The sequence below is a fragment of the Euprymna scolopes genome, chromosome 6 (assembly GCF_053919585.1).
Source record: "Euprymna scolopes isolate OS-2025 chromosome 6, ASM5391958v1, whole genome shotgun sequence".
Classification (NCBI taxonomy): Eukaryota; Metazoa; Mollusca; class Cephalopoda; order Sepiida; family Sepiolidae; genus Euprymna; species Euprymna scolopes.
In genome coordinates this window covers 30057983-30085810 of record NC_136487.1, presented here as the reverse complement: position 1 = coordinate 30085810, position 27828 = coordinate 30057983, and the positions used below count along the sequence as shown (strand labels likewise).

Here is a 27828-nt window from a genome sequence, read left to right as displayed (position 1 = left end):
TTTGCGCGATGGCAGCTGCACAAGTAGAAGTAAACCATTCGGGGGAGTGGGGCTCGCTATAAAACTTCCGCGTGAGAACATGTGCTTCAATTGCTGTTTTGAACCACTCAGTGGTCTCGTGTGCGCACTGTTCAGTAGGAAGTGAAAAGATATTTCACCATGGGGCATCTCTGATGAGATCCCTGATGGCTTCCCAGTCAGCTTTTTTATAATATCTCGTTGTTTTGAGCAATGACTCTTCCGTTTTGGCTCCAGATTTTAGGGCGATTTCAACTATTATCACTACATGATCAGCATTCCCAAGTGGGCTATGGGCATTTGTAAGACTATCATCGGGAACTGTGGTGAGAAACAGATCTAAAATGATGCATGTTGTTCTTGCTGGTCAGGGAAACGTAACCATCTGTGATAGGGAATGAGATATAGAGAATCCAGCTGCGTCTGTGTAAGTAGTAAATCAAAGCCAGTTGTTATGGTGGACATTGAAGTCACCAAATACATGAACGCTAGTGTCAATAGAATGTACTGTATCTATGCTGTCAGAGACTTTGGTTATTAGGATACAGTCCTTGGTCGAGAGAGAGAGAGAGAGAGAGAGAGAGAGAGAGAGAGAGAGCAGTAGAGAAAATAAAAGTTACTAATATTATGTTGGATATGAAGTCTAAAGCACATAAGGGTTTGACCGTCAGATTCTCGTTTTGTTTCTTTAGTCAATGGGAGGGTGTTTCGAATATAGACTCGAAGTATCTGTCAGAGTCCTTACGGCAAAGTGGGAGATATTCGGGCATGTTAAAGTAGTTAGAGAGGATTGAGGAGTGTAGGTAAGTCTCACTTAGTGCTAAGATATCCGGGGTGTTTGTTAGGAGAAATGCTTCAACATCATTTAAATTAGTTCTTAGCCCACGGATGTTCGTAAATGCAAGACTCAAGGGAGGAGGCAATTTGGTTTTGTTTGAGTCTTGTCATGGTGTAAGCGTAATTTTAGATTTACTGTCATCATTTATTTTAAAAGTTTCAGTTTAGGTAAGGGGTGCTAAACAAGTGGATATGAAAAATATAAGACATCCAATACAAGTAAACCATTAGCTGACTCTCCATCTACTAGGATTGTGGCCTCAGGAACCCCCACTGGGCATGAGTGCAGGGTCCCTTTCCGTGCGCGACATGGTACTACAAACATCCCGATATTATTCAACTGTTGATAGAGCAGTCGCTCTAAGCGCTACCAAAGAGTTAGGACTCTTTTTTACCAGTCGGAAACAGCAGCCAGGAACTGTCAATCTGGTACCCTGAACTTATCAGGCGATGGTCAACCCAATCTACCTGTACTGGCATTATGGCACTCAAGCACTCCCAAGTGCCCAGTTTAGAGGGCTCGATGTGTCGGGATAGGGGAAAACGGCGTTCATTGCCTTAGTCAGGAAACAAGATCGACCACTGACTGTTTCTATCGAATCTCTGTGATTCAACCTCTACGCCTGGCTAATAGGCAAATAAGGAGTATAGAAGCCGGGCGATAGGCAGTGCCCATCTATTCCTTAAGCAGTTTAGGTTTGCAGACCGGTAATTTGTTTGAGTCACGAGCTCTAGGAAGGTTTGTCATCTAAAACTGGAGAAGCCTCCTTCACCTTAGGTTAAGATTCAGAGTTTTCCTTCTCCTAGACGGATGACCTGGGAAGATATACGGGTCCATTAGCACCGAGATACTTTGCCTCGCGCCTGGGTCTTAATCCAAGTATTTCTGCGACCCCGCGTAGGTAGTGTATGTTACTGGGTTAGTATGTAAATGCTATATATCTACTGAAAAATTACACTTCTAAAATGATTAAGGGACATTGCTATTTCATTGTCACTGGAGAAGGGGGTGAGTAAAATTCATGCAGTTGAAGCAGCTATATTTACAACAGGTTTGTTGGAAGGAGTTAGTATATGGTTTAATAGTTTTCCTTTAAATTTAGAATCTTTTTTTCATGTTGGCTTAGGAATAGGATAACGCGTTACAGAATAGCTTGATATTAAGAATTAACCAAAAATTTGATTGCGCAGGCTCTGGGAATTTTAGATGGCAGGAGGGTTAAGATGTATCTTCAATGTAGATACGAGTAACATCATTTTGATACCGAGTACAATACAGTACAGGTATAATTGGAAGTAAAATTACAAGCTATGTCGTGTTCAGTATGTATAATAAAGTAAATAGATATATGAGCAGATTTCCAGTAGATGCGAATATATGGAGTTGTAGGTATTAAGTATGTTTCCACTTCTAACGGAGATATCTTCAGCTTTCGTTTAAGGTTTGTCTTTCCTATAAACATTTTGCGCAAATATTTCGCAATAATAGAATATTGTAGAATATCTGCATGAATATGATTACACGTAATACTGTATTAATGATGATCATCCCATAAGAAAACCCCCCCCAAAAAACAATACAAAATTAATTAGAATGAATGTTTAAAAGAATATGCAAGTTAGTTACATCTTTTGCAGATTAATGCAATTCCTGGACGTATATTTAACAAAGTTGTACTTTCTTATATAATAAATAAGAAAAATAATTTTCATAAGAATATCAATACAAAAATATTATAGGAGTGTATATATATATATATATATATATATATATATATATATATATATATATATATATATATATATATATAAGAGCAAAGAACTATTTGTTAATACTAAGGAATAACGAATTGACAAAAGATGACATTTTACCGAAGTAGTAAAAATACGAAAGTCCATCATTTTGTAAAGTGCCTATTACAGGCAGGGTGGAACAGTTACATTGTCATCATAGAAAAGATAATATTTTATTTCCATTTGATGAAAACTGGTTTTCTTTTTTCTCACAGACCATCTCATAGTTGGTCAGTTGTGTACAAATCCCAAGAGCGATAGGAGCCTTCTATCATGTCTGAAAGTGACACAATGTTTAACGAGCGAGATCGAAGATGTGCCGTTGTACAGGCAATTCTCTCTAAAGATCTAAGTTATCACAACAGGACCATTGCCAGCAACTTCAAAACGCATGTCTGGGCGGTTCAACACTTTAGGACGCATCTCAATAAAGTTTCCGGCCATGGTTATAATATTTTATATTGTTTCAAGTGAGGTCCACATCATGCAACCTCACATCTTCGACGTCGGCTTGAAAGTAAACAGAAAATTGTACCTGGGTGTGCTGAAGAGTGTGGTTATCGTCTGGTACAATCAAGTGGCCGCTGGCAGACTTTGGATGTGGCAGCAGGACTCCGCGCCAACCCATAAGATCGAAGAGACCTAGGCCTGGCTTCAGAAGGAATGCTACAACTTTGTATTCTTCTTTCATTGGCCACTCTTTTTTCCCACCCCGAACCCGTTGAAGTACTCTTTTGGTCAGAGAACATCACCCACATGACCTCCGACAACACCAAATCCAGCCTGATTGCCGCCATCTGCTGAGTATTCGCCTAATTTCTGGCAGCACTTATGGAAAAGGTATATTCTCAGTTCCGAACCCGTATTGAGGCCGTAATTGAGGCTGAAGGCGGCTAGATTCAATAGATGACAGCTTTACTACATAATTAAGTTACCTGAATTGATTTTTTTTCAGTGAAAGTTTTAAAATAAAGAGTTGGTGTTCTTTTAGGGCGACAAATTTATCGTCCTACCCGGTATATACATAGAAAACAACGTTTTAAGGCTAATAGATTTGCACTTAAGTAATAATGCCCCCCTATATAAATTAGTGTTTTATGACATATGAGAGGGATACGTGACAGATATCTACAAGATAGCATCTACAACGCTAATATATGTTGACTATCAAGTAGAATTTCCTCATATAAAAACTCCGTAGATAAGAGAGCATGTTGGTTGGTTGGTTGTTTTTGTTTTACGGCATATCAACCCTTTTCGGGTTATTTAATGCCGAATGCAAAGATTTTGAAGAAATTTTTTTAATAGAATATAGTTGTTGTTTTCAAGTCGGTTTCTATTTAACCCATAGTTGGGACCCTAACAGGTACTACCACTCCGGGTCACAGTGGACCTGGGAGCAATGGTAATTAAAGCTGGGGCCTCACCACTGGATATAGTTTAAGGTCATATTCAGGACCAAAGAGAGCATGTTTTCGTTTTGCACAAACATAGAAATAGATATAATTCGTATTTAATCATTATTTCTCTAATGAGGAAAAAACATAGATTCCTTTACTTAACGATTTTTACGATCTAAAGAGTTAAATTGTATATCCCGTATTTTTTTTTTTAATTTTTTTTTTACATTTTCACCCCAAACAAGGCAAATTGCCACTTTGGTGTAGGGGGCTACTATCAGGGGCAACAACTACTGGGGTACTATGTAGGGATTTGGGCAGCAAGGTGTCGGTTCACGTTACACTTGAACTTCTGCACGTCAGTACTGTTGGGGAAGCAGGGACCTGGAATGGAATTCCAGAGTCTTGCGGTTCTGGGGAAGAAACTATTGGAGTAAAAAGATCTTTTACATCTAGGGACCTCTACAGTGTGGGGGTGGGATCTAGTAGCCTGTCGGGTTTGTCGAGGGTGCTCGCGTCGTGGGGGCACAAGTGATTGCAGTTCATCAGAGCATTCACCACTAAAATACTTGTAGAACAGGCAGAGGGATGCAACATTTCGTCGATGGGACAGAGGCTGAAGCTTAGATGCCAGTTCAGGGCCTATCAGATTTGCGACTCTCTTTTGAACCTTGTCAAGGAGCGAGAGACTAGTAGCAGATGCACCAGCCCAGATGTGGCAGCAATACTCCATACATGGGCGAGTGGTGGCCTTATAGAGGTACAGGATACTTTCGGGTGTTAGTAGTTTTCTAGCACGGTAGAGAGAGCCTACCTTTCTTGCAGCGGCCCTGGCAATGCCTTCAATGTAATTGTTCCAACTCATGTTTCCTGTGAACGTTAGGCCAAGGAGTTTGAAAGATGGACTCTCAGATAAAGAGTCGTTGGCCATTGCTATTGGTGGTAGAGAGGGTTTCTTGTAATTATTGAATGAAACTAGTTTAGTCTTGGCAGCATTGAACGCGACCAACCACTTTTGTCCCCATTCCACTACAGATTGGAGGTCTTCCTCTAGTGTTTCTGCCATTTCTTTAGAAATGTGTTCATTCGTCTTCCTGTCGTGTCTGCCATAGAGTGTAGTGTCATCAGCATATATACCCATCTCAGAGGCAATGTTGTCGGGGAGGTAATTTATGAATATCAGGAACAATAGAGGTCCAAGGATAGAACCCTGGGGCACTCCCGCATTTATATCATATTGTTTAGATGTGCGACCGTCTAGGACTACCTGGATTTTTCTCTTATCTAAGAAGGATTTAATTATGTAAAGTATTCTACCAGTGATACCGTATGATCTGATTTTACTGAGGAGACCCTCATGCCATACCCTGTCAAAAGCCTTAGATATATCTAGAGCTACCGCTCTGCCTTCCCCCGCTTTGTCCAGTGATTGGTATATACGTTCAGAGATCACGGTGAGGATGTCTGCTGTGGAACGGGCTTGTCTAAATCCATATTGTTTGTCAGTCAGTAGTTTAGCATCTGTAAGATGATGGACTAGGGCATGGTTAATTATGGTCTCAAATATTTTGGCAAAAAGTGGGAGGAGGCTAATGGGGCGATAATTTGATGGGTCTGTCCTTTCGCCAGAATTCTTGAATACTGGTACAACAGAAGCAGTTTTCCAACAGCCCGGAAAGCAAGCTTCATTAAGACATTTGTTGTAGAGTTTGGAGAGAACTGGAGCTACTTCGGCTGAGAACTTTTTTAATGGCACAGCTGGGATAAGATCGGGTCCACATGCTTTTGAGGTGTCAAGGTTTTTTATGATAGCATGCACCTGAGCAGGGGGGATTTTCAGATCGTCTAGTGTGGCGTCTGTCCGCATAGGAAAGTCAGGTAGGGGGTGGTTGGAAGGGTCCAGTGTGGAGTTTGAGGCAAACCGACTGGCAAGCATGTTAGCCTTGTCGGTTGCTGAGGAGACAACCTCGTGATTGTTGGTTAGTGGGGGAATTGTTGATTGCCCATTATTTACTACACTGTTGTAGATTTTCCAGAAGTCTCGAGTTCCTAGTTTTTGTGCTTCGATGCGCTTTTTAGTGGTTTCCGTAAATTCTCTCTTAGCTGTCGCTATTTCTTTCTTAACGTTATTTCTAGCTTCTATATACTTCAGTCTGTTTGAACTGGACTTATGTCGGTTAAACCTACGGTATGCATGCTGCTTTTGAGTAATGGCAGTTGCACAAGTCGACGTAAACCATTGGGGAGAGTGGGGCTTAATATAAAATTTCCGCATGGGAACATGCGCTTCGATTGCAGTTTTGAACCAGTCAGTGGTCTCGTTTGCACACTGTTCAGCAGGGAGAGAGAAAATATTTTTCCATGGAGCATCTCTAATTAGTTCCCTGATGGCTTCCCAGTCAGCCTTATTATAATATCTCGTTGTTTTGAGCACTGGCTCTTCAGTTTTGGGTCTAGAGTTTAGGGCGATTTCAACCATTATCACTGCATGATCAGCGTTCCCGAGTGGGCTGTGGGCCTTCGCTATGCAGTCATCGGGAACTGTGGTCAAAAACAGATCTAGAAGTGATGCGTGTTGTTCTTCCTGGTCAGGGAAACGGGTTGGAAACGTAACAATTTGTGATAGGGAGTGAGATATAGCGAAGCTATGGGTTGTGCTGCCCGCTGCATCTGTGTGAGTAGAGAATCCAAGCCAGTTTTTGTGGTGGACATTAAAGTCACCAAACACATGTATTTGTGCGCTAGTGTCGAGGGACAGTGCCGTGTCTATGCTGTCAGATACTTTGTTTATTATGGAGCAGTCCTGAGTCGAGGGAGAGCGGTAGAAAAAAAATAGTAGCTAATACTGTGTTGCACGTTTAGTCTAAAGCACATAAAGGCTTGATCATCTGTTTCTAGGTGTGTTTCTCTAGTCAAGGGAAGGGTATTACGAATGTAAACTCCAAGTCCGTGCATATGTCTGTCAGAGTCCTTACGGCAGAGTGGGAGATATCCAGGCATGTTAAAGTGGTTAGAGGGAATGGAGGAGTGTAGGTTAGTCTCACTTAGTGCTAAGATATCCGGGGTATTTGTTAAGAGAAATGCTTCAACATCAGCTAAGTTAGTTCTAAGCCCACGGATATTTGTGAATGAGAGCCTCAAGGGAGGAGGCAAGTTGAATTTGTTTGTCCCTAATCCCGGTTTAAGCTTATTTTTAGATTGTACTGTCGTCATATTTTTTTTAAGAGTTTCGGTAAGGGGGAGCTAAACAAGAGGTTATGCGGAGCTTCAGACATGCATCACAAGTAGACCATCAGCTGACCTTTCTCCAATTAGGATTGTGGCCTCGGGAAAGCCCACCGGGGATGAATGCAGGGTCCCTTTCCATGCGCGTCATGGCACTGCAAACAACCCGATATTATTCAACTGTTGATGGAGCAGCCGCTCTAAGCGCTACCAAAGAGTTAGGGCTCCTGTACTACCAGTCGGGAACAGCAGCCAGGAACTGTCAATCCGGTACCCTCAACCCTTTAGAAGAAGGTCAACCCAATCTAACCGCTCAGGCATATCTTATACTCAAGCACTCCCAAATGTTCAGTTTTAGGGGTGGGGCATGCTGGGAATGGGGAAGAACGGCGTTCATTGCCCTAGCCAGGAAACAAGATCTACCGCTGGGTGTTTCTGTCGAATCACTGAGATAGTGTCTCTGCGCTTGACTAATAGGCAAAGAAGGAGTATGGAAGCCGGGCGATAGACAGAGCCTATCTACTCCTTAAGCAATTTAGGTTTGCAAACCGGTGAATTTGTTTGAGTCACCAGCTCTAGGAAGGTTGTCATCCAAGACTGAAGAGGCCTCTCTCCCCTTTGGTTTAGTTTCAGAGTTTTCCTTCTCCTAGACGGATGATCTGGGAAGACCTACTGGGTCCGTCAGCCCTGAGAGGGTTTTCTCCGCGCCTAGGTTCTAATCCAGGTATTTCTGCGAGCCCGCGTTGTTAGTGTTACTGGGTTAGTTTGTGGGGGATTATATCTACTGATTAGTTACACTCCTCAAAGTGATTTAGGGACATGCTATTTACTTGTTAATGGATAAAGGGGGTGGGTGAAGTTCATGCAGTGTAAGCGTCTATGTTTGTAAGAGGGCTTGTTAGGGAGGAGATAATGTGATTTTAGTCGTACCCTTTTTTTTTATTTTATTAATGTTAGCTTAGGTCTAGTATAGTGTTACAGTATGAGTAGGTATTAAGAATTGAGCTACGAGTTGTGCCCGAGCTATTTTAGATGATAGGAGGGTTAAGATGTAAGTGCAATATAGCATGGATAAGACAGCAAGTATTGAGTCATGCGTAGTTAGGTGAATAGATATATATCGGCAGGTTTTCAGTAGGTGCGAATAGAGTTGGAGTTGTAGGTATTTTTTAGTAAGAGTCATGGGGCGTTTTGCATAACAAGGAGTGTCGTTTCAATAAGGTAATTAATCATTGCAAAACTCGAGACAGTTGTGTAGTGCATATCTCTTTGTTTCTGGGTACTTTGGCTGTTAAGTACCTGCCTTTGTGTGCATAGGCTGTTAAGTCCCTTACTGGATAGGAATGAGCTGTAATGCATGCCTTAGAGGTAGAAATGTATAGATGTTTAGTGATGGTTATTAAAACAGTTTGCATGTGAGGGATTAGGTGCTGGAAGTTAGCGATTCAACTACAGATGCGGAGCAATGTGGGAGTTTAGTGGCGGATAGGTTGGAAGGAGTAGATTGTTAGCGTTCAAGAGAAGAGGGGTTATTTATTTACAGATGGATTTCCATTAGGATTTGAGTTACAGGTAAGGTTTAGTCTGAAGAAGGGAGGAAATTTTTTTTTTTTTTTTTTTTATGCATGCAGGTAAGACAAACGCACTCGTCTTGGAGGTAAAATGTATAGGATTTCGTAGCTAGCTATTAGGTTTTTCCCTCCCAGTTATAGGGACAGCTAATTCGTTGGGATTTGGAATTGTAGTCATTAAGGTCAGGCGCAGAGTGTTGCATCTATTCAAAAAATTAGCCCTAGTATCACAGCTGGGATTATGTATATTGCAGTTAAGAATATAGTGCCAGTCAAATTATGAGCCACGTGCAGTGGTTTGGTATGGTATGGGTATCATGGAGGACACTTACATACAAGCAAGCGTACGGTGATTGCATATATTAAGTATACTACTACAATAAAGTTCTTCTGTCTTCTATAGTAGAAAGAAAGGTGGTCCTAGCTCTTCTATATTCTTGCATAGGCTATTCGTTTTCGAGTAGAGTTCTTCTGACCTTAAAAACGGCTCGCGTGGGACTAAGTGTTAGAGACCATTTTTACGCATATGTAATTAAAATGCATTAAATAAATACATTTAAAGAGAAGGTATACACAGTTGGTAAAAGCAAAAAGAGAAATAAATAAACAAAGTGAATAAATAAATAAAAAATAAAGTAATAAGAAACGACTCGCATGGAAGCAAAGAGTTAAAGACAATATAATGTATTACGATGAACCAGTATTTATAGACAGATGGAACCTATATTTATAATAATAAAATTAAATCATACATTTTAGGGAAGAGAATATCCCTTTCAAGTAAGAAAATAAGATTATCCCGAAATTTAGACACATAAATAATGTCAACCTGAACTATTATTTTCTGAAATTATAGATTTGACTTTTTTGATGGATTAGTGTGAATCTTTATGCATCCAAACTGCTTAATATTTAATCAATTCCCGTTGATGTATATACGACTTCAGATCTGCTTTGTATGTAATCATAGAAACCGACTTTACCTCAGTTATATTCATGAAGAGGCCATACTCTTTACAATTATCTTTATTATGTAAATTTATTTTAATTAGTTTTTTAAATATGTGAATAAATACCAGACCATCGTTTTTTATGGAGAAAGTATTTATTTTATGGTCACGCAGCAATAGTTATTGAGGTTGAGTCACGCAGCAATAGCTATTGAGGTTGAGTTCGAGTGGTAAAATGTTCGTTTTTTTCGTTTTGTCCTCGTTTTATCATTTCTTATTTTATCTTTTTTCTGGGTGCTCATTTACATTTCATATATATATATATATATATATATATATATATATATATATATATATATATATATATATGTGTGTGTGTGTGTGTGTATATATAAGTGTTAGGACGATTAATCATAATCGGAATTGGAAAAATCGGAACTTATAATTAAACATTTAAAAATTTATAAAAAAATCAGAACCGGGATCGGAATCGCTAATTGTATCGGAATCGGCAATTCAACACGAAATCAGTAATTGCATTGGAATCAGGATAAATATTAAAATCGTTCCAATCAATACTAATATTTATCTCTCTCTCTCTCTCTCTCTCTCTCTCTCTCTCTATATATATATATATATATATATATATATATATATATATATACCAAAGTATGTACTAGCATGCACTCAGACACACATACACACACACAAATATATATATATATATATATATATATATATATATATATAGAGAGAGAGAGAGAGAGAGAGAGAGAAAGAGAGAGCGAGAAAGAGTAAGTTATGAAAATATATATGGCAATTAAGCTACACAGAATATTCTGCGTTCCATTGCAAACTTAGAATACAAGGAGCCTTCAATAATTTCCCAGGCATTTAAAATTGTTGTAGTATCTTGAAAATGCAGTATGCTATTGCTATACATCTTATGAGATGAGTGACCAATTTTTATGAACAGCTACAGCAAGAATTGCAATGAACCATAAAAAAGCCTAACGTTAATAGCTGGTGAATTTAAAAAATGAAATTTGGACGTGAAAAATCATATCCACTAAAATTCTGTTTTATACTTGGAAAATGCTACAGAAACGTATGGAATGCTTCAGACTACTTTTGCATGAGAAGAACATCAGTTTTTGAGTGGCATAAGAGATTCAGGGATGGCCGCGAGTCTGTGATAGATGAGGAGCAATGTGGGAGGAGTAAGGAAGTTATAAGACCAAAGTGTAGTGATCAAATAAAGAAGTTCATAGTTATGTACAGTCCTGTGTCTATAGAGACAATAAGTGCACAGTTTGATTTCAGTGTGGACACTGTACACACAATTAATCGGTAGGAATTGAAGATGCGGATGATTTGCACGAATGCACCAGTCCACATCTCCATCCTTATTACATACTATTTGACGAAGATGGATATCAAGACAGTTCCTGACCCTCCCTTATGTCCAGACCTTGATCTCTGTGACTTTTGGTTATTCCCTAAGCTCAAGAAAAACCTTAAAGGCTGTCGTTATGAGACAATTGAGGAAATAAAAGAGGCTGAGACAAGGGTCATTGACGTGCTCACCAAAGGGAACTTCCGTGGGGTCTTCCAGAAGTTGTTGGAATGTCACATCAAGTGCTTTGCATTCAGATGAGATTACTTCGAAGGGGATTAGAGTTGCATGTGTTTACTAAAATAAAAATGCATCCGAAAAAAGTCTGGAAACTTATTGAAGGCAGCTCGTATATTTAAAAACGCTAAAGAAATAATAATATAGTAGATTACTATGCTGAAATTTTGATTGTATGACCAAATTGGTGTTCATATACAAAGAAAAGGATCCGGATTAATTGTATAAGTTTTTCATTCAAATGTGAGGTTTTAAATAAAAAAGTAGAACTGTTATGTTGTCTTAAAAAGAATCACCAGAAAACAATATCAACTTTACCCATTGAAATTATTTAAGGCCGAACTTTAATGTGACAAAAGATAATAAACGAGACACTGGTGATTATCCGAATGGAGCAATGTATTTTTCAGTAGAAAATTTATGCACAAACGTACAGAGAGAGAAGTTACATTCGTTACTCATGAACTAATAAATCACTTTAACTTTATTGTTCACGGTAGTATTAGAGTCAGTTATCGATTTCAGAACCAACAAATTTTGAAACAAGGGTCAATTTGTAAAAAAATTAAAATTTCTATTAGTTGGCGTTACTATTTTATAAACATTTTCTTTTCTCTTTTTATTCTAGAAAAATATACTGCTCAGTAAATTTGAACATTATTTTCTGAACTTGAAGGCGAAAATATTTGTCAGTGATTGGACTACTTTTGATGAAATGATTAAAATTTATGACAACGTAAGAAGACAACCTGCGGTAAGTATATATATATATATATATATATATATATATATATATATATATATATATATATATGTTTTAACTCTTCTTAAAGTGTTTTAACATGCTTTATTAATTATTTGTTCTTATTATAAGCTCTATTTCGTATTTGGTTTTGTATAGCTTTTACATATGGTTAGGATTACTTTATAAATATTAAGTCTTTAATATTTATTTTAAGTTTGCTATTTTGGATTATCTAGGTAAACTTAATTATAATTCATATATATATATATATATATATATATATATATATATATATATATATATATATATAATATTTTCACAATCAGACAATGCCGCAGCTCAAACAAACCGTGGATCGAAAGTCCTAGACTCGAAGAACATATCCAAGCAATTGGTTCAAAAGCAAACTTAGTCGCATGAAAGGCGGGGATCCGGCCACAGGTACCACTATACCACATGCAAAAAGATCAAGCAAATTGCTACGAATGTGGCACAATGGCTATCCCCTTTTTAAGGGAGCTGGGGGCTTCAACATTAATAACCCCTATATCTAGCTTCTAACCTTGTGCCTGACTTTGTGATGAAATTAAAAACGTTTCATGCAGGTGTTTTGTGGGGTTGGGAATGTTAGATCATGTCGGTTGGGCTTGAATGACAGGTGTTTGAAACTTTTAGCAGTGTCAAAATCATTCCAGAAAGGTCAGACTTACACGCGGATATCTGAAGTTGAAAAACAAAGCATTATATGAAACGCATATTTCTATCTCTCGTTCTCTCTCTCTCTTTCTCTATTTCTCTCATTCACTCCCTTTCTCTCTATTTCTTCATTGAAAGAGAGAAATGAAATATAATTTTATTGTTTAAAAAACAGTTGACGCTTAGCTTCTTGGGTCGATGGACGCCATCTAAGCATCCGTCCGATTTCCGCTGGTTTTATAAAAATATGCCTCGTATTTGTTAAATCTTAAATAAATTATATATATTTTTTATAAAAATGTATTTGTCGCTGTTTTCATACAAGTGTTCGATTTCAGCATACCATTAATGCCAACGACAGTAAGCTGCCTGTAACGACACAATGACTACACAAGAACCGACGATGGGAAGATGCCTGCAATGACCATACATAATGCGACCCATGCCAGACAGTTATAGCCGACGACGGATCGACCCGTTTTCGTTGTGTTTCCAGCATGTGTCTATCGTTTAGATATCCTTGGATATCGTTTATTCCCCGGGGAGCTGGTTGCATTCCTAAGACGTTCATCAACCAAGTAACCCGCCCGATTCAACCAAGTCCGAGTTCGAAAAATACCTACTTCCTCTCATCATCGAGCTATTTAGAGCAAACCCAGGTTGATGTCTTACACTTGCAAGAATGATTAGAACGGGCCTAAAGGGGGAGGCGAAAATCGAGTTTAGGACCTCTAGTCTGTGGCGGTCATAGCTTGTGTCAGCTGCGGCATTGTCGGATTGTGAAAATGAATATATATCAAACAGTTTGTTTAAAGAAAATTCAATCTATTGAAAAATGAGTTGACGTGCATATAGAAATATGTTGTAAACAATGTACTATATATATATATATATATATGTGTGTGTGTGTGTGTGTGTGTATGTGTGTGTGTACATTTCCTTACCAAATAACTCTGTCAAGATTTGACATAAGGTGCATTGACATTAGGGAACATATTTTTAATCAGGTTCAACCAGAAATTTGGCTGTCAATGGGTCAAAGTTTAAGGCTTTTACCTTTGAAAATTCTACTAAACTTCTCCGCCAATTTTGCGTTAAAACACTTGAAAGTTTTAATGTAGGTTACTTGGACATGGATCAAACTTTAGGAGTCAAAATTGGGGTCAAAGTTTAAAAATATTGGACCTCTGCGGTCTCTACCGAATTACTAAGCCACTCTTTGGTCTAAACATGTGAAATTTTACATAAAGGGTATTCAGATAAAGGGCAAGCTTTTTTATCAGTTCGGGTCGTAAATTTGAGCTGCCAGGGGTCAAAGTTGAAAAGATTTTACCTTTGCGGTGTCTAGCAAACTAGACAGCCAATTTTGGGTTTAAACATTTGAAATTTATGCATAACGGGTATTTAAACATGCGGCAAGAGTTTATGTTTGCAGATTCTACCAAATTCCTCCGCCAATTTTAGGTCTAAACTCTTAAAATTTTAGATGTAGGTAACTTGGACATGGGTGACACTTTGTATTTTGATTTGAGACAAAAATAATAAATAATAAATGTTAAAGCGTCAAAATTTTAGTCAAAGGCTAAAACGTTGACCTCTGCGGTCTCTAAGAAATTACTCAAACAAATTTTGGTCTAAACAGTTGAAATCTTACATATTCACACATAGGTAACAATTATAAACAGTACATAGCGCTCGAGCCAACACAGGCTGAATTACTAGTTTTATGTAAACTATAAGATTTAATCAATATACATTCACACACGCATACACACACGTACACACACGTGCACACATATACACATATATGTGTGGGAGGGTCTACATACTGATGAAGTGTTCAATGTTCTCAAAAGAGATTTATCGATGTAATAAATTTCTTCTGCAGACATAAAATAGATTTACGAAGGTCGAAAAAATTGCTCAAAAAATTGCAAATGATGTTTGGATTCTGCTCTTTGCAAAATCGAAAATACCCTTATTTTCTTATTTTGATAAGAGTGCGGATCATCAACTTATTCCTTATTGCAAAGTTTAAAATACAGGATGAAGTGTGAGGCAAGGATTCCGCTTTTCCTGCTGAATTTTCGGGGCACCGTGCTGGTTTATTAGGACGTGCAAATGCAGGAAAATTCCAACTCTTTAATAGCATTACACGCGCAATTAGCAGCCATTAAAAAAAAATTAATTTGATATATTTACACCTAAAATATTAATTTTAATTAAATCTGAGGTCGATTTTGTAACAATATATCTATCTATCTATCTATCTATATATATATATATATATATACATGGAGGTTACCACTTATCAAGGCCCAGGAGCCACTCGGGGATGAGGGTTATTGTGTGTACAGTAATCAATGGGATAGTATCGTAGTAATAGTTAGTTTTGAAGATTTGATAAGGTGTTATTACTTAAGGGGGCGCTTCATCAGGAATGTGTTTGTGTTGGGCTTGAAGACATCAAGGTTAATATCGGGGGGGGGGGACAGGCAAGCGGAACAGAGTTCCACAGGCGTGCAGTTCTAAGAAAGAAGCTTTGTTCATAGAATCTACGTTTTGATTTAGGCACGAGTGTGGAAAAATTATTGACAGTGGTTTCAGCTAGACGGGTATTTTTCGTGAAAGATTGGCGGGAGGGGACCAGAGAATGGAGCTCAGACGAGCTCTTGCCATGGAAATAACGATAAAACAGAGACAGGCTCGCAACGTCTCTTCTGTTGGAGAGAGGTTGCAGGAAAGAGAAAAGGGCATCCCCCACAAAGCCACGAAATCTATTTTGTACTCTTTCAAGGCAGGATAGGCTGTTTTTAGCAGCTCCTGGCCAGATGTGGCAGCAGTACTCCAGCCTCTGACGTACTTGGCTTTTATATAGATAGAGAATTGCATCATTAGTGAGATATCTTCTGGAGCGGTAGGAGGATCCCACCATTTTCCCAGTGACCTTGGCTACAGACTTGATGTATGTGCTCCACTTCAGATCAGGAGTAAAGGTCAAACCTAGAAGCTTATCAAAACATGGGGCCTCCCCTAGACGAGAGCCATTCATTTCAATCGATGCCAGATGGGGATCAGAGCGTTTATGATGTAATGATAGGAGCTTGGTCTTGGAGGCATTAAAGGTAACATCTCTTCCTCCACTGAACCACGCGCTCAAGATTTGAGGAGAGGGAATCAGAGAAAACATTGTCATTTACGGCCTTTGATGTGTTGCCATAAATAGTCGTGTCATCAGCATAGATATCAACGAATGATTTAGTATGTGTTTTGGGCGATCATTGATATAGATCAAGAAGAGAGTTGGGCCGAGGATGGACCCCCGAGGTACTCCAGCATTAACACTGTGGGCCTCTGATTTCTGCCCATCAACCACTACTCTTATGAGCCTATCAGAGAGAAATAATTTAATGATAGAGGAAACATTTCCAGTTATACCGTAGCTTGAAATCTTGTGAAGTAGGCTTTTATCCCATACCTTATTGAAGGCCTTCGATATGTCAACAGCAATTGCCCTAGAAATGAAGATTTCGTCGAGAGATTCGCTAATTCTATGTGATATAACTGGTAGCACATCTGCTGTAAATCTAGCAGAACGGAAACCATATTGCGTGTCACTAAGAAGGTTATTCCTGCTGAGGTGGTTGACTACTTCTTTATTTAATATGGATTCCAGCAACTTACTCATGACACTCAGGAGACTTATTGGTCTGTATTGAGAGGGAGATGAATTATCACCTGAATTCTTAAATACAGGGCATACTGATGAATTTTTGCAGGGTGTTGGAAAGCACTTCTCCTTAAGGCAACGCTTAAACAGTTTGGTAATTATGGGGCAGTTCTGATTGTAGCTTTTTTAACACTATAATTGGAATACCGCCAGGGCCAGTTGCTTTACTGGAATCAAGGTTCTTGATTAGCTTTGCGACCTCAGCACAGATAGTTGTATGTTACCTAGCGTGTTGTGTGTTGTAGGAGGAAATACGGGGAGGTGATGGCCTTCGTCGCATAGGGCAGAATTTGCTGCAAAGTTCTTGGCAAATAGTTTGGCCTTGTCGGATACTGACGAGATGACCTCTGGTCCATTGATAATGGTTGGGATAGAAGGCACGCTTCTGTTCAGGATCATATTTGCTATTTGCCAGAACTGGTGGGAACCAAGCCGCTGCTCAGCAACTTTGGATTTAACGGATTGAGCATATAGTTCTCTTGCATTTTTATTACTCTTTTACAGTTGTTGCTGGCGTTCCTGAAAGCAGCTTTAGTCTCAATGCATCTATTTCGTTGGTAACTATTGAAAAAGTTATTTCTGTGTGCGATTGTGGCAACACATTCTGGGGAGAACCATGGATGGCTGTTAGGTTTTTGTTGGAATTTTTGGATGGTATGAATTGGTCTATGCCTACAAGTAACCATTCGGCCAGGTCTGATACTATAGCGAACACATCCTTTTTAAACATGGAATGGAGAGATAGATCAGATATGACTGTACGGAAGCTATCCCAGTCAGCCATAGAGTATCGGTATACAGTACGGCGGAGAGGTACGTCTGTAGACTTATTATATTTCATTTTTATCCGAACTGATAGAAGTGGTCGGAGGATCCTAGAGGAGATAGAACGGCACATGAGCATAGGGGAAGTGGAGAGAAAAAGGTATATATATATATATATATATATATATATATATATATATATATATATATATATATATATATATATATACTAGCAGATCGACAGAATTCCAAAAATTGCGATGTACCGTCAATTTGAGGGTGGTAAAAGAATTTTCGGACGTCCTTGGCTTAGGTACAAGGACAAGTTGAAGAGTAACTTGTCTGCAGTGAAAATACCAAACATGAGTCTTGAAGATGAGGTGAGGATGGAGATCAAGGTGTTTTTATGGTCTCCAGAGGTTTCAATCTGAAAGCTTAAGGCAACTGAAAAAAAACAGAGTAAGAGCAAAACGACTAGCAGCCGCACCAATATCTGCAGCGTTAAATCCACATTCATGTTCTATTTGTGGCCTTGTTTGCAAGTCCCTTGCTGGACTAAAAAGTCATCAGAGGCAAAAGCATAAATGAATTTTATAAATATGGGTTGTCCGAACCTCATACGTCGAAATCGACGGGAGAGTACATCATATATATATATATATATATATATATATATATATATATATATATATATATATATACAGTGGGAGGCCAAAAGAGTTTGAAGACCTATTTTTTCTCAATTTCATTATTAATTTTGCTTTATTTTTCATTTTGGACTCTTCCATCATTTACTGGTTGCCATTCTGGTTCGTTCCATTACTACATTTTACGATAAAAGCCAGAATTTAATAATAGTTCGACATTTTCCACTTTTCAGGTGAGCTAAAAGTTTATGCAGGTAATCTTAATTTATTGGTAATGGCTAAAGGAAAGATGTTGACAGATAGGGAAAAGGGTGAAATTGTTACATTTTTTGCTGCAAAGAATTCTACATTGGAAATTTCGAAAATTTTGAATCTGTGAAACGTTTCGTCATTGACGGCAAAGATGGAAGAAAAAAGCATAAAAGTGGCAGACTAAAGGTGACTTCACCACGAGATATTTGAAAAATCAAGAGGAGTTTGCTAGCAAACCCACACAGCACAAGCAAACCTATTTTCGACCATGCAGGAGTGTTTGGCATCTTTAAAAGGACCCGAAATCGGATTTCGAAACAGATAGCTGACCAGAGAACACAGACAAAATGTCCTCCTTTGAGCAATATAAACTGTCCGAAACGACTAGCATGGGTCACTAAATATTTGAAAACCAATTTTCAAAATGTTCTCTGGACTGACGAGGCCAGAGCAACCCTCGATGGCCCCGATGGTTGGGCCAAGGGATCGCTTCTTAAAGGCAATAGCTCACGCTTGCGATTCACACGTGATGATTTGGGCTAGTATTATTGGAAGTGAGATTGTTGGTCCTTTTCGTGTCCCTGGTTGTGTCAAAATAAATTCTGTGAACTACTGCAAGTTTTTGGAAGCAAATTTATTTCCCTGGTTGAATTCACAAAATGATGCTCTCAACCAGAATCTAATAATCCAACAAGACAATGCCCCAAGCCATCTTTCTCGGTTCACAAAAGCTTGGTTTTCAGACAAGGGGATCTCTGGTGAATGTCTGATGGACTGGCCATCCCAGAGCCTGGATTTGAATCCGATAGAGAACATCTGGTCGATTCTGAAAAGGAAGGTTAACGAAAACGGGCAATTATTCCACAGTAAAATAGACATTTGGTAGAAAATCAAGAAGGTATCTTCTGAAATCACACCTCAGCAAGTGCATACATTAACATCCTCTATTGATAGGAGGCTGATTGATTTGATTAAAAATGGAGGAAATCGAATAAAGGATTAAATAGTTTCATAAATTCGTATTGTTCTGTTAATTGTTATTTGAGTAATAACTGTCGTTTTCTTGTAATATGTTATCAATATATGGTACTATAATCATGATGACACAATTTTTCGAATTATATCATGTTTAAAAATGGTATTTATAGCGGATAAATGAGTGCTTGTAAACACTTTTGGTCCATATTCCTTCCTGAAATCATTTAAAGATCCATACCCCCCCATAATATGATTATTTGGTTTCCGTTTCTATGAATTTACTTCATATGTGCATATCAAACAGTGAGTAACATAGTTATTATATTAGAAAATATTGAAGCATAAATTTATCAATTTATACAATTTGCAAACACTTCTGACCCCCACTGTATATATATATATATATATATATATATATATATATATATATATATTTTACAAAGGCATCACCACATTATCAAGGCCCAGAGGCCACTCAAGGATAAGGGTTAAAGAGTGTACAGTAGAAATTGGTCAATATAGTAATCATTAGTAATGAAAATTTGGTAAATTTGATAACTTATATGGAACGGCTCATCAAGAACTTATTTACTTTAGACTTGAACACAACCATATTGTAGTCAGCCGGAAAGCAGGAAAACGGAAGACAATTCCACAGGCGTGCAGTTCTAAGAAAGAAGCTTTGTTCATGGAATCTACGTTCAGGTTTAGGCACAGATAAAGAGTGGGGGAAATTATTGATAGTGTTTACAGCTAGACGAGTGTTTCTTGTGAAAGTTTGGCGAGGGGGACCATAGATTGAAGCTCAGTTGAACACTTTCCATGAAAATAACGATACATCAGAGACAAACTCGCAACATCTCTTCTGTGAGATAGAGGTTGCAAGGAGGAGAAAAGGACATCTCCTACGAGGCTACGAAGTCTATTTTGAACTCTATCAAGGCAGGACAAGTCCTTTCTAGCAGCTCCTGCCCAGATGTGGCAACAGTATTCCATCCTTGGACGTACCTGGCTCTTATATAGATAGAGAATAGCATCAGCAGTGAGATATTTACCGGATCGATAGAAAGATCCACCATTTTTCCAGCGGCCTTGGCAACAGATTTGATATACGTGTTCCATTTAAGATCAGGAGTAATGGTCAAGCCCAGAAGCTTGTCAAAACTTGAGGCCTCCTGAAGACGAGAGCCATTCATTTCAATTGATGACAAATGTGGATTAGAATGTTGATGATGTAAAGAGAGAAGCTTGGTTTTAGATGCATTAAAAGTAACCAGCCACTCCTTTCCCCATTGTACTACGTGCTCAAGATCAGAGGAGAGAGAATTGGAGAGAACTTGGTCGTTTACTGTCTTAGATGTGGTACCATAAATGGTAGTGTCGTCAGCATAAATGTCTACAAATGATGTAAGGATGTGATTTGGAAGATCATTAATGTAGATCAGGAAAAGAGTTGGGCCCAGGATGGATCCCTGAGGGACACCGGCATTAATACTGTGAGCTTCTGATTTTTGCCCCTCAACTACTACTCTTATGAACCTATCAGAAAGAAATGATTTAATAATTGAGAAGACTTTTCCAGCTATACCATAGCTAGCGATCTTATGAAGTAAACCTTTATGCCATACCCTATCAAAGGCTTTAGATATGTCAAGAGCAATTGCCCTGGAAAGATTGCCACCGTCGAGAGATTTGCTAATCCTATGCGATATAACTGTAAGGACATCTGCTGTAGATCTAGCAGAACGGAAACCATATTGAGTGTCACTAAGAAGGTTATTTTTGTTGAGATGGTTGATTACTTCTGTATTTAACACAGATTCTAGCAACTTACTCATGACGCACAGGAGACTTATAGGCCTGTACTGAGAGGGGGATGAGCGATCACCTGAATTCTTAAATACAGGGCATACTGATGAGATTTTCCAGGGAGATGGGAAACTATTCTCCTTAAGACAACGTTTAAACAGTTTTGTAAGTATGGGCGCTAGTTCAGGTTGAAGTTTTTTGAGGACTATAATTGGAATACCATCAGGGCCAGTTGCTTTACTCGGATCAAGGTTTTTGATTAGCTTTGCAACATCACGTACAGATATACGTATATCACATAGCGTGTTTTCTGATACAGGAGGAAATATTGGGGGTTGGCGATCTTGGTCGCAAAGGGTAGAATTAGCTGCAAAGTTCTTGACAAAGAGTTTGGCTTTGTCTGATGCTGACGAGATTACCTCAGGTCCATTGATAATAGTTGGGATGGAGCACACGCTTCTGTTCAGGATTCTGTTTGCTATTTGCCAAAACTGGTGGGAACCAAGCCGCTGCTCAGCTACTTTGGACTTAACAGATTGAGCATACAACTCTCTTGCGTTCCTTATTACTTTCTTACAATGGTTGCTGGCAGTCCTGAAAACGGCTTTAGTTTCCATACATCTATTACGTTTGAAGCAGTGGAAAAAGTGATTTCTGTGCGCAATGGCAGCAGCACATTCTGGAGAGAACCATGGCTGGCTGTTAGGTTTTTGCTGAAACTTTTTAGAGGGTATGAAATGGTCAATACCTACAATTAACCATTCAGTCAGGTCTAATACTATAGAGGACACATCCTTTTTAAACATGGAATGCAGAGGTAGATCAGATATAAATGTACGGAAGCTATCCCAGTCAGCCTTAGTGTATCGATATACTGTACGATGAAGAGGTACGTCTGGGGACTTATTACATTTCATTTTTATCTTAATTGATACAACAGAGTGGTCGGAAGATCCAAGAGGCGACAGAACAGAAACTGAACATAGTTCAGGGCAAGTTGTGAGAAAAATATATATATATATGCGGCCAGATATTGTCTCAGTTGGATTTGAAAAGGATGGTAACGATGTTTTTTGATCTTCTGTAATGCATACACACACATACATACACACACACACACACACAAACACACACATATATATATATATATATATATATATATATATATATATATATATATATATATATATTACACCTTTACTGTTGTGCAATCTACTTACAAACATTTTTATTGCAAATATCACAATATCTGGAGATTCGTCTATGCTTATAAATGTTAAAAGTATGCCTCGTTATTTTGTATAGTGTATTATAAATACATTTAAATTGAATTAAATTTCTAGGAATGTTCTTTTATTTTTCAACTAACAGAAAACTATTTTGGAATTGTTTTTTGTTGTAATCATTCTACCCTTTTTACATGGGCCACCATTTATCAAGAGTCGGAGGCTGCTATGGAATAAGAGTTATATGAATGTTAAGTAGAGGGCTAAACAACATCGTGATGATCAGTAATGGTGGAACTTAAGTAGTGTTTACTAATATAATAAGATGACTCAACAAGCAATTATTTATATTAGAGTTGAAAACGATGATGTTACACTCAGATTTGAATTGCACAGATGGGCAATTTTAAGAAGCGAACTTTATTTAATTTGATATATTGAAACCTAACATGTTAGTTTTAGTTAAATCTAAGTCGATTTTGTAACAATCTATCTATCTATCTATCTATCTCTATATCTCTCTCCCTCCCTCCCTCCCTCTCTCTCTCTGCCTCTATGTATATATATATATATATATATATATATATATATATATATATATATATACATTTGTTTAGCTTTAGGCACAGATAAAGGGGTGGAATTGTTGACACTTGTAGTTAGACATGTATTTGTTGCGAAAGTTTAAAGAGGAATGACAATAAATTTAAGCTCAGTCGAGCACCTACCAAAAATATCGATACAGCAGAGATAGATGCTTTTGAAAGAATACTTACATTCACAACAATCATGCTAATTTTAAATCTCAAATTTAAATTATTTTACTGCTATTTATTTTATTGTTTTGAAATTATTTTATTTAAAATTCAGTATGGGCATAATACTTGCACCCTATAAATCACGTTGATTTCGTGAATGAACAAAATGAAAAGATTGTGCGCTTTTTTTTTTCGTTACATCATTCACACAAATGGCAACGAAGCTAATCGTTTATCCTGTCGTAGTTCCGACCTGGAGCAGACAAAGTATAAATACCAAGAGTATCATGTTTTGTACTCTTGTAGATACGGATGCTGTATTTATTCCATCAATGTTCACAATTACATCACGTTAACAATTCTGAGGGTTTATAAAAGGGAAACCTTACATATTTTTGTTATTATGTTCCTGTGGATCTTCGCCTTTTCCTTGAGTGGTTTGCTTTCTATCGTTTATCACGTTTGGTGAGAAATCTTTCTCAACACATAGTGACAGATGCAAGTTTCTATCTTTTCTGAAAAGTTGGGATTTATTTAGCCACAATGATTTTATTACGAAGTCGCGTCGTCGTTTCTCGTTACCCTAGAAAAAAACTAAGGATCTTTATTTTGCTATGATCTTAGTCGCCATTTGCTTCTTTTTGTCGCCTCCACGATCACTCTGCCCGATCCATTTTCTCAGGAATGCAGAGGCAGATTTTAATGATCTGCTCTCTATGACTCCCAGAATATGACTCCCTGTGAGTTTCACCGAATCCTCCAAAAATCGCGATCAATGAACGGTTCTGTAGTGTTGCAATCTGACAACATAACGTCATGTGCCAGCGGTTAATCTTTGTTTGAGATATCTCTTTAATATTGTTATGAAACTTTTGCTAAACAAACAACTTGCTTCAGATCAATGATGACTGATAAATGATGAACTGGTTTGAATGCAGGTGTTTTAATTCATAAGACCCATTCCACTGGTACAACATGTAATTATCAAGATAAAATGCCTTCACTTTAAATCTAACGTCTTATACACATTGCCAACTTAATGGCCTGGGAGAAAACAGCACATATTTGATATAGACATTCAACGTAAGCCAATGAAAATCACACACTCCGTGTTAAAAGTCTCCGCCATAGTGGACTTGTCTACCCCGCGGATATGATGAATAAAACAAAGAACTACATAATTGTTATCAAAATGGACTTAGATTTATAGATGGACGATTGCTACAAAACAGTAAACGTTCATTTGTTTATCGTTTTATTCATATATTTTATCGACAGTCCTCACATTCATGGAGCGGTGATGCTTGGTTCGGTAATCAGCGTTTGGTTGGATGTAACCCATCATTGATTACGTTATGCACTCAAATTCCTGAAAAGTAAGTTCTATCTTATTCGAGTATGCTTTTTTAATAATTATTCAAGAATATTAAATCAAAACTAAAATTGTAATAAACTATTTTCTAATATATATATTAATGAAAATATAGCAATTCGCCTCTGTTTGTGTGTGTAATGTTGTTGACTATGTAATTTCCTCATATGCATTCAGAACTAGCAAAACCCGTGTACTGGCGTTGCCATGGAAATTGAAAATAATTAGTTATCTTTAAAATAATAAACATTACAGTATCCAGATTTTTATGCTTGTTATTTTCATGTATATTTTGATTTCCTTAATTAAATATATTCTGCTATTTAAATATGTAATCTCATTCGAAAATGATTTCTACTTAATTGATCTATAACAGAAAAGATTAAGTATAATATACTACACATTAATGTATTTCTATGTTAAAGAGTAAATAAATATACTAAATCTTGAAAGAAAATATATTGAACAATTGGCAAATATTTAAATCGAGGACAGCGACGGACGCGGGATGGTACGAGAATAAAGAATGTTGCTGTTTAAAATCAAACTTGTCTACTGTTTAATGAAAGCTATATTTTATAAATTTGTTTTGTAGAAAATCACCAACAAGTTTTTTTTTTTTACACAGTGATCACCACTTATCAAGGCCCGGAAGCCACTCAGGGATAAGGGTTATAGCAAGTACATCACGTTAGTGAGGAGATTTTATGAAGTGTTTAATTAGGGGGGCGGTTCATTAGGAATTTGTTAACATTAGACTTGAAGACATCCAAGTTGTAGTCCAGAGGGAAGCAGGGAGACGGAACAGAGTTCCACAGGCGTGCAGTTCTAAGAAAGAAGCTTTGCTCAACGTCTCCTGCGATCAGATTTTCAAAAAAACATTGTTCTTGTTTTTCACTACATTGTTCTAAAGTTTCAATACCATCTAATCATTACGTATAGATTTGCTTGTCAGTGGCGCCAAAGATATCTACCCACTTATCCCTGAACTTATCTCTATGTATGGTTAAGCCATAAAAAAACTTTATTGTATCCATTCACGTAAATCTTTTCCTTTCATTATGGTTTCAAGTTGTATTTCCTTTTATTATATTTGCAATTGTGATATCCTTTCAATACTTTAGATTGCTATTAATCATACACAGTGTTAGTTTTTTTTTTAATTCATGGTAGATTCGGTGTGACAGAAGAGATGATGGAACCGGTTCTGCACAAGAAAACACTGGCGAGTCTCATCGAACAGAAACGACTATTCTACACAGATTTAGCAGTAATCGATGGCTTGAAGCACAATGAAAACTTTGAGGTTGGTGAATTCCCATTAAAATTTTCATATATTCCCAAATTCACGAACAAAATATATACACACATTATGTATATATATTATATATTTATATGCGTGTATATATATGCGTATATATATATATATATATATATAATATACCAAATAGAAATATAAGCTTTCTTATTTTCACCATCATTGTCAATTTAAATTTTATTTTAAACGTTAAATTTAATTATTATTTTCAATTGCTGCTATATCATGTATTACACTAAACTAAGTCTGTGCAGCTAATGTTGTTCTTATATCTAAAAGTTTGTTGGATGCAATGCTAATAGTTAATCTCTATTTCATAGTTGACATTTTGTAAAATTCGAAGTGCTCCAAAGTAATTATTTTTTTATCAACTATTAAACTTTTTTCATAAACTGATACTGATAGATTTAATTTCCTTGTTAAATTCTATTTTAAATAAGACTAACAAATCTATATAATAAAGTAAAATCGTTTTATTCTCTCATCTGATTTATGCGACATGAATGAATGAATGATGACTAGGGTTGTGACAATAGAATATTCTTATCATTGTTTTGACTCTCGAGTATATATCCGACGCAGTTAAACACAGTTAATCAACTGAGAACCACACCACTCTATATAAAAGCATATAAGATATTAACGAATACACACTCCAGAGTCAAAACAATAAAAAAGATATGCTGCTGTCCTAGCCTTACTGATAAGACACAACAACAGCAACAACAACAACAACAAATAACAAGAGTAGTTATCATGGCGCACGAAAAGTAAAGAATACACTTGAAGATATTTGTGAGAAATTAATTTATTAGCAACCGCATATTAAGTATAATTAGAAATGTTATATAGGGTTAATCATTTGGGAGCGCATATTAAGTATAATTATATAAATAAATTAAAAAAATATATATTCAATATGTAATTATATAAACTAAATAAAATTAATTTATTTAATATGTAATTATATAAAGTGAATAAAATATATTTATTCAGTGTTTTATTATACAAAGTAAATAAAATTTATTTACTGAATGTGTAATTATTTAAAGTAAATAAAATATATTAAGTGTGTAATTATATAAAGTAAATAAAATATACTATTCAATGTGTAATTATATAAAGTAAACAAAATTTATTTATTCAATATGTAATTATATAATTAAATAAAATATATTATTCACTGTGTAATTATATAACTCAATAACATATATTATTTAATGGCACTTTATTTAAGGAAATAAAATACGTTTATTCAATGTGTAATTATATAATTAAATGAAATATATTATTCATTGTGTAATTATATAATTCAATAAAATATATTATTTAATGGTACTTTATTTTAAGGAAATAAAATACATTTATTCAAGGTGTAATTATATCAGGTAAATAAAATTTTAAAACATATTGAGTTTTTCTATCAGATTTGAGAGAAACTACAAATTAATTTGTTAAAAAGCAACACAGATATAGAGATAATCATGCGAATTTAGGATGAATAAGTGGTTAAAAACACGCACTGATAGCCTGGGTACGCCGTTCGAATTCAGACTGTTTCATAGATTCACTTGAATTAACGATGTTTGAAACCTTCATATTGTTTCTCTCGTAAACAGGTAATGTCTTTATAGAAAGAATTCTAACTATAAGGATATCTGTGAAAAGAATCCCAATAATAACCATCATGATTTATGCGACATTAATGAATGATGAGTCGAGCTATGACAACAGAATATTCTTATCGTTGTTTTGACTCTCGAGTATATACCAGACGCAGTTAAACACAGTTAATCAACTGAGAACCACACCACTCTATATAAAAGCATATAAGATATTAACGAATACACACTCGAGAGCCAAAACAATGAAAAAGATATGCTGCTGTCCTAGCCCTACTGACGAGACACAACAACAACAACAACAACAACAACAATAGGTCATCATGACATACGAAAGGTAAAGAATAAACTTGAAGACATTTGTGAGAAATTAATTTATTGGACGCCGCATATGAAGTAGGCGTATAGAAAAATATATTCAATAGTGAAAATAACTGCAAAATATGACAATCACGCTTGATTGACTTCGTTGAAACATATAT

At 36.8% G+C, this 27828-nt stretch overlaps 1 protein-coding gene across 1 annotated transcript in view; it reads left to right on the top strand.

Moving 5' to 3' along the window:
• Positions 1-27828, top strand: part of LOC145277601 (allene oxide synthase-lipoxygenase protein-like) — a 111264-nt gene that overhangs the window by 26912 nt on the left and 56524 nt on the right. The window contains exons 4-6 of the mRNA XM_080129120.1: positions 12057-12182; positions 24313-24410; positions 25580-25712. Coding sequence (XP_079985246.1) covers positions 12057-12182; positions 24313-24410; positions 25580-25712 — 357 coding nt within the window. The remainder of the gene's footprint in view (positions 1-12056; positions 12183-24312; positions 24411-25579; positions 25713-27828) is intronic.